This window comes from Nuphar pumila, chromosome 6, assembly GCF_984573655.1.
Source record: "Nuphar pumila chromosome 6, dmNupPumi1.hap1.1, whole genome shotgun sequence".
Classification (NCBI taxonomy): Eukaryota; Viridiplantae; Streptophyta; class Magnoliopsida; order Nymphaeales; family Nymphaeaceae; genus Nuphar; species Nuphar pumila.
Window position 1 is genome coordinate 35,285,042 of NC_143254.1, and position 8,443 is coordinate 35,293,484.

The window sequence follows — 8,443 nt, forward strand, 5'->3', positions numbered from 1 at the left end:
GCACCCTGTGACACTTCTGCAGAAGACTTAGATCTACCACCTAGGATACACTGGTAGTCCTGGTCCCCTAACTTCGTGGACCGAGAACCCGGTGAGACGCCTAGCTCTCACGAAACACAAGAACCTTCACGAAGCTTGTATCACCTACCCTCTCCAAGGTAGACCATGGTTCCAATAACATATACTGTCTTTCAGGTATACCCAAAGCTCGGAAAATCCGGTAACATATATTGTCTTTCATGTGTACTCAGAATCTCAAAGGTTTTATATTTATAATTTATCCATTTCTTTATAATCACGTGCATCCTATCACACCACCAGGGGTCCGGTAGCATATATCATCTTTCAGGTATACCCAGAACCACACAAAATTTTAGGATTTTGCACTCATTTCCTTTTTGTTTGCTTTCTTGTGCAAGCCATCGCACCACAGGGGATTTCCAACAAATGTTGAACCCGTCTTAGGATTCACACACTTTATATACATTTGAATCAGGGTATCATAAGCACCAATTGAGTAGCATTACTCCGATCATGGCTCAACTCGGAGCCCATATTTTCCAACATTTATTTTCGGCTATAGAGTATGTGTACGTGTCCACGAAACTAGGCGTTCTACATGGCATAAAGACTATTTCTTTCTTTTCAAGACTGTGTGCTTACTCAATTGCTATTCATGCATTGGTACGACCCACTTAGCCATCGACCCAGCATATACTGACCAACTGATCAGCGAGTTTCATGGCCAGGAAATGACCCGAACAAGGCTAGGGTCAAGTTCTAAGTATCAAGTTTGGAATAAAAGGAACCACCTTTTGTCAGAGTGAAGAACAATGTTCCATCACTTCTTTCCAATAAGGCCTATGTTATTGAATAATAGACTTACTTTGATAGGTAGCATGTGTATGTGTGTGTATACACACAGACATACTATATGGAAAATTTTTGCAACATAGTGACCCTATTTGGGGTTGTGGTTTCAAGCAGTGACATCACCTTTGTCTACAGGAGAGCAAACTAAATTGAGAAACCAAACACTTAAGGAGCCCTAACACATATTCCAAAGCATTCACACATAGCATTGATAAGTCTGTACAAGCAAATTTTTGCAAAAAAATCGGTAATCTCTTTCCACAAACCTTTCTTACAGATGCACTTTCAATAAATTTTTTATATTAATGCGTGAATAAGGCCAAAACTTACTCCAATAAGAGACATTAAGCATACCACATTCATAAGATAAAAATGGATTTAAGGAGCTAGATATCTTTCGACCTCAAAATGTTGCAAATTAGACTTAAGCATTGTATACACACCAGATTGCCTCATATTGATTTGTAACGTCAATGTGTCAAACATATTTGAAGAATATTCATAGTAAAATTTTCAAATATAACTTTCTTTCCCCTTTTCTTTTTTTCTTGTATCATTTTTTTTTAAAGACATCAGGCAATGCAACAGTCAACATATAGTCTTCAATGCCACGATCATCAAATCCAAAAGGTGGAAAGAAAAAAAATAATGTGATAGATACATTTTTTCTTTATGAGAAATTTCCCTAATCATAATTAATGCAGAAAAGGAGTGGTTGATACCACTAACAAATTAATAGCTAACAACATCCCAACCACTGTAGCATTTGTTGGAGTCAACATGATTTCCCCCAGCTTAAAGAATCAAGGTGACCGTAAGTCTCAGGAACAACTTTGACAAAATATGCACATCATCAAGTTCTTGATAAATTTTCACCGGTCATCAATCCAAACAATTAACAAGAGGGTTTCTAAGATATCAATTTTTGCCACTTGGAGAATCAAAAGGTCATACTAGGACTTAAAACCTGGTTATTTAAAACAATTTCAACAAAAGTTCAGTTTAATCTACCGAATGAAAGCAGCTAGATCATGAGTTCTATGTACAGAACTTGGTCAATCTGTCAACCTTGCAGCACTCTTGTCATGGAATTACTTAGGATGCTTAGTTTGGGTTTTGATTGATAATACAAATAACAAATGAAATTGAATATATATATATGGCAGACTTGCACAACTCAGCCTCATACTAAAAATATATATACTCTCCTTACTTAGTTCTACAATGAATGGGGATTCAACACCCATATTCGCAACCCTCATGATGGTGAACATGCCACCCGTGCTGGTGGTACCGTCAAGAGGGAAGTGATAGGGTATCAACCGCATTTGGGTTCACAAAACTCTGATCACACACAAACAAACAAAATGCCTCTTACTTCTTTAGAGACTCATGATGGCAACAACCACACCTTCTTTTCTTCGTTGAAGCGGCACACCACGTCGCTAATGGAGGTCCACACAGTCCCAACAATGGAGGTCTACCTTCACAGTTGAAGAGAAGAATAGGAGGGCAAAACGTTGGGAGAGAGAGAGAGAGAGAGATAGGGAAATCCAAATTGTGTAACCCCTTTTCCAAGTCCCTTCCCTATTTTAACTCTCCATCAAGTTAGGTTTTTCAAAACTTTTTGAAAAAGGTGGAAATCGTCCCCTTATACACGATCTCCCCATTTTTTCTAAAAAAAAAATATTCCACTCAACTTCCCATGTTGCCCCTTACTAATTTTGAACATTTGCTCCATTAACTAATTTTTTCCTCATTTTTGTGGTACCTTTCCACCACTTGTAGGGGGATTCCCCTACAAACGTGTAAAAGTGAAAAAGAGAGCAATATCCTCTTTCACATTTTTTTTTTGTTGAGAATGGCTTGAACGTAGGAGCTCTTTAGCAGTGCATTTTTACCTCTTTTTTAAAAAAAGCAAAAAGATCTAGTTAACTCGTGTAAATAGAAGACTCCGTGCACCAAGGGTTTTGAACCATGGTCGTCCACCGAAGGGGTAACGAACCCCACCACTTGTGTTATATTGCTTTTCGTTGACAAGTGCGTAGATTAAATTGTATTTAACTCTTTCTATTTTGTTTCGAATTTTATGCAAAAAGGTAAGGTTTTTTTTCATTTTCACGTGAGCGCACAATGGGTTTTGAACTTGGATTGTGGCTCCACACAAACGTGTTGTCCTACCACTATATCACACCACTACTTAATGTTTACTTTTGCAAAGAAATTTCTTTTATGTCTTATTAAGATGTTTTCCCCAGTTGGTGGATCTCGCTCGTTTCCACATGGATTTTCTCTCGTTAGTTTTAACCTTGCACTCTCTCACCTTAAATGTGTTTCGGATCTCACGCTATTATCTCGGAACCATTGGATTTTCCCATTTGGCCCCGTGAACCGGGTTGGATCATCGAATCTCGCTAAAGTCTGTATCCAAATACCATATTTAGTATTCGTTACCGAGTTCACTCTAACTAACCCGTAAACATCGAAATCGCATTAAATATTACAAAAAGTCTTATTATTTCATGCAAATGCTCATTTTTATTCATTAAAAATTCCTTAAAGTCCATGGGTTTTACATCCTTCCCCCCTTAAAATAGAATTTCATCCTCGAAATTCGCAACATAAATCAATCAAACAGTTGAGGGTACTTATTCTTCATTGCAGTCTCTGGTTCCTACGTGCATTCGTCTAAGCCATGGTGTCTCCACCTCACTTTGACTAATGAGATGACCTTGTTTCGCATCACTCGTTCACTGCGATCCACGATTTCGACCGGTCTCTCTTCTACGGTCAGATCTTCTTGCATACTGATGTCCTTAAACTGAATCACGTGTGACGAATCTTGAATGTATTTTCTCAACATCGATACGTGGAATACATTATGGATCTTAGCAAGTTGAGAGGGTAGCTCAACTCAGTATGATGTCTCACCGATCTGCTCCAATATTGGGAAAGGTCTGACGTATCTAGGACTCAACTTTTCCTTCTTTCTGAACCTGAAAACGCTCTTGGTCGGTGATACTTTGACAAACACTGCATCTCCCACTTCGAATCTAAGCTCTCTGTGTCGCTGATCCACATAGCTTTTTTGTCGACTCTGTGCTGCTCTAATATGATCCCGTATCATCTGTATTTGCTATGTGTAATGCTGAAGCACAATTAGTGACTCGGCTGTTCTTTCGCTGACTTCATCCCAATGTACTGGTGACCTACAAGGCCGCCCATACAGTGCTTCAAAAGGCGTCATGCCGATACTCGCATGGTAGCTATTATTGTAGGCGAACTCTGCTAGTACCACATGAGTGTCCCATTCGCCCTTCCAATCCAGCATACAGGCATGTAGCATGTCCTCTAGTGTCTGTATTGTCCTTTCTGATTGTCTGTCGGTTTATGGATGAAAGGCAGTGCTGAACTTCAACTTAGTTCCCAATGCCTTTTGTAACTGCCCCCACAGTCGTGAGGTGAACCGAGGGTCTCTGTCATATATGATCAAGACTGACACCCCATGTAGTCGTACTATCTCCTGGATATACAGGTCGGTCAAGCTCTCCAATGACTGACCCTTCCTCATCGGTAGGAAATGTGCTGACTTAGTGAGTCGGTCACCCACTACCCAAATAGCGTCATGGTTCTTTCAAGTTCATGGTAACCCCATCACGAAATCCATCGTGATATGTTCCCATTTTCATTGAGGAATTTCCATCAACTGTATTGTTCCTCCCGACCTGTGATGTTCAATCTTGATTTGTTGACACGTCAAGCATTTCACGACGTATCTGGCAACATTGCGCTTCATTCCATTCCACCAATACCCGTGTTGTAGATCTTTGAACATCTTGGTACTGCCCAGATGAATGGTGTACTTGCTCTTATGTGCCTCTGTCAATAATTCTTTTCTGAGCTCTGGATCGCTCGGCACCCATATTCGATCCTTAAACCATATACTTTCATCCTCTTTGCGCTGAAAAGTAGTGTCTTCTTGCAATGCCAATGCTTCCATTTTCTCGTACTGCGAGTCTTGTTTTTGCTTAACCATGATCCACTCTCACAGTTCTGATCGTACCGTCAGGCTAGACATCCTAAGTACGCCTTGATCGTCGAAGAAAGGCCTCCATTCTGTGAACTCAGAAATCATCTTCCAACCTATGTTCACCAAACTGGCCAGATTTCCCCCAGCCTTGCGACTAAGGCCATCTACGACCGCGTTTGCTTTCCTAGGATGGTAAGAGATTGTAAACTCGTAGTCCTTGATGAACTCAAGCCACCTTCTTTGTCGCATATTGAGTTCCTTCTGAGAAAATAGGTACTTCAAGCTCTTGTGATCTGTGAAGACTTTGAACTGCTCCCCATATAGATAGTGTCTCCAAACCTTCAAAGCAAAAACCATGACCGCCAACTCCAGGTCGTGAGTGGGGTAATTCCTCTCATGGGTCATCAGTTGTCGGGATGCATAGGCAATGACCTTGCCGTGTTGCATCAGTACACACCCCAGTCTAGTACCAGAAGCATCCATGTATACCACGAATCCTCCACTTCCAGATGGTAAGGCTAACACCGGAGCTGTGGTAAGCTTAGCTTTAAGGGTTTGGAAGCTCTTTTCACTCTTCTTATTCCATTCGAACTTTACCCCTTTTCGTAGGAGCTTTGTCATTGGCATAGCGATTCGGGAGAAGTCTTGAATGAATCGCCTATAGTAGCTAGCTAATCCTAAGAAGCTTCTGATTTCGGTGACATTCCTTGGTTGTGACCAATTCATCACAGCTTCAATCTTGGCGGGATCTACTGAAACTCCATCTTTCAAGATCACATGCACAAGGAACATGACTTCTTTAAGCCAAAATTTACATTTCGAGAACTTGGCATATAACTGATGTGTCCGGAGGGTTTCCAAAACAATTTTCAAATGTCCTTCGTGTTCCTTTGTATTCTCTGAGTACACAAGTATGTCATTAATAAATATGATGACAAAAGAGTTCAAGTATGACCTTAATACCCGATTCATCAGGTCCATGAACGTCGTTGGGGTATTAGTGAGTCTAAATGACATCACCACAAACTCAAAATGTCTATATCTGGTTTGAAATGCTGATTTAGGGATATCCTCATCCTTTATTTTCAACTGGTGATATCCTGACCTCAAGTCGATCTTAGAAAAGACCTTTGCTCTTTTCAACTGGTCAAATAGATCCTCAATACGAGGTAGAGGATATTTGTTCTTCATAGTTGCTTGATTCAACATTCTATAGTCTATGCATAGTCTCATAGACCCATCTTTCTTTTTCATAAACAGGACCGATGCTCCCCATGAAGATGTGCTCGGTCACACAAAATCGTGTTCCATTAGCTCCTGCAACTGCTTCTTTAATTCTTCCAACTCTGCTGGTGTCATCCGATAAGATGCTCTTGATATTGGCTTTGTACCTAGCATCAGTTCGATCCTAAACTCGACTTCTCGCTGAGGAGGAAGTCCAAAAAGTTCTTCTGGGAATACATCGGCAAAATCGTGGACGATTTCCAGATCCTCAATCGGAGTCGACTTCATTTCTCCTCTGATCATACTGATTAAGAAAGCCATATCTCCCTGATGGAGATATTTTTGGGCCTTGAAGGTTGAAATAACCCTATTCTTTATTTCAGACCTTGTCAGTCGAAATTCAACCTCCGACATATCTGGTCGAGACAAAATTACCTTCCCTTCTCTATAGAGAACTCTAGCATAGTGTTCAAAGAGCCAATCCATACCCAATATGACATCATATTCGGTCATATCGAGTATGATTAGGTTGGCAGGTAAATTGTGTTCTCCTAAAACCACTTCTACTTCTATCATATAGTTTACACAAATTTCAAAATGTAAAGAGATAAAGAAACGAGAAGCTCCACAGTCAAACAATACTACAGCAGCTTGGCCAAAAATAAACACGGTACCTTGCACCAAGTCTCATTTTTGTAACTAATCGGCTGAGGTAGCGTAGACTCGACCCCATACCCATTGTTGAGCCGCTTGCGGCTGTGGTGGTGGTGCTCGATGCTGCTGTGGTTGTTTTCCCCCAGTCTCACGACGTGCATCATCGACCTGCTTCTTTCGACACTTTTTGATAGTGTCCCATTTTTTCACAGTAGAGACACCTTCTTGTATCACGGGGACACTGCTAACCGGGGTGGAAGCAGTTGCACTTCTGGCACCTCTGATTTTGTCCTGGGTTTAGTGCCTCTGTCGTGCCTTGGTTTCTTGGTCTGATGGTTGAAACGTTTCCCACCAAATCTCTTCTTGAACTCGAGTTTCTGAACCCCAATTCTGTTATTTTGCGCCTTCTGCCCCTCCTTCCAGTCATCGTCGAGGAGAGTCGCAACCTAAATAACAAGGATAGTTGATAACAAGTCAACGCTCCTTGATTAACCTTACTAACTCAAATAAAACTTATATAACAACGGATATAATAATTTTACCTGAATGGCTTCATCAAGGGTCTTGGGCCCTCGAGTATACAGACGATTCCTCAAACCTGTCTTCAAGCCTCGAGCAAACTTTATTGCTTGATCCTCGTCTGAAGTGTAAACGTTCGGACAGTAACGTTCCAACCTATGAAACTTAGTGATGTAGTCTGTCAGGGACATCTCACCCTGTTGCAGGTCCAAGAACTCCTGCATCTTCTTCGCCCTCTCGTGCTTTGAAAAGTATGTGGCGTTGAAGACCTCTACGAACTCCGTCCAAGATAGAGGACCATCCTGGAACTTGATTGCCCTGGTGGTTTCCCACCACTTTTTGGTGTGGTCCTTGAGACGATAAGTCCCAAAGTCCACCTGATGCTCCTCGGGCACCTCCAGTACACGAAAGACGCGTTCAATCTCCCGTATCCAACTCTCAGCGGCCTTCAGATTTGTCTTTTCGGAGAAAGCAGAAGGGTCCATGTCCATGAATTTCTTGTAGGACATAGTCCCACTGTTTGTACTCTTCTCGTGGGTAGCCTGGTGTAAATTGTTGCCCATCTGATGTATTGTCGTAGCTTGCTAGCCTACTACTTCAGCCAGGTTATGTAGTGTCTTCATAATGTCGTTGCAGCAGTTTGCCCAAGCCATCTATTTGAGCAATTAAAATCCATTATAACCTTAGCTATAATTTTGTGAAAGGATCATACATACTTATATGGTTTTTATCTCTACATTACAAAAACAACATTCCTACATACTTACAGAGCCATCGTGGTCACTGGAAGAGCCAAGATCTCATGTTTTTCAGTTCTGCTCTAATACCAAAGCTGTAACACCCCAACAATTTGGATGGAAAATTTTGATTTTTTTTTTTTTGAAATTAACGAAAGTGACAAGTCCAAGCGTCGGGCGAATTACAGGGTAAAACATAAAAGTACTAAAAGCATACCATTCATTAATTAAAGCATTAATGTTATTAATTACATCTCATAACAGAAATGTAAATCAACTAATCAGAGTTCAAACATAAAATATTGAAATAAATGAGATCTCTTGGTTATCCATAACGACACCTTGATGCTCTGATTTAGTTGCTACCTGAAAAACATTTAAAGTAGAAGGGTCAGATTTCCCTACC

General features: G+C 40.8%; 1 protein-coding gene across 1 annotated transcript; it reads right to left on the minus strand.

The window, feature by feature from the left end:
* Window positions 1–7,011: 7,011 nt before the first annotated feature.
* LOC149834614 (uncharacterized) lies at window positions 7,012–7,863 on the minus strand. The gene is made up of 2 exons (XM_090009415.1): window positions 7,324–7,863; window positions 7,012–7,227 (listed from the first exon to the last, which is right to left on the minus strand). Exons 1-2 carry the CDS (start codon window positions 7,861–7,863, stop codon window positions 7,012–7,014), a joined length of 756 nt encoding a protein of 251 aa, XP_089865541.1.
* Window positions 7,864–8,443: the final 580 nt, after the last annotated feature.

Bases quoted from the DNA above. Each gene is read 5' to 3' on its own strand.
- LOC149834614 (XM_090009415.1), bottom strand. From the start codon at position 7,863: ATGGGCAACAATTTACACCAGGCTACCCACGAGAAGAGTACAAACAGT. The intron at 7,228-7,323 runs GTAAAATTATTA...CTTGTTATTTAG, and splicing joins CCCTTGATGAAGCCATTCAG to GTTGCGACTCTCCTCGACGA.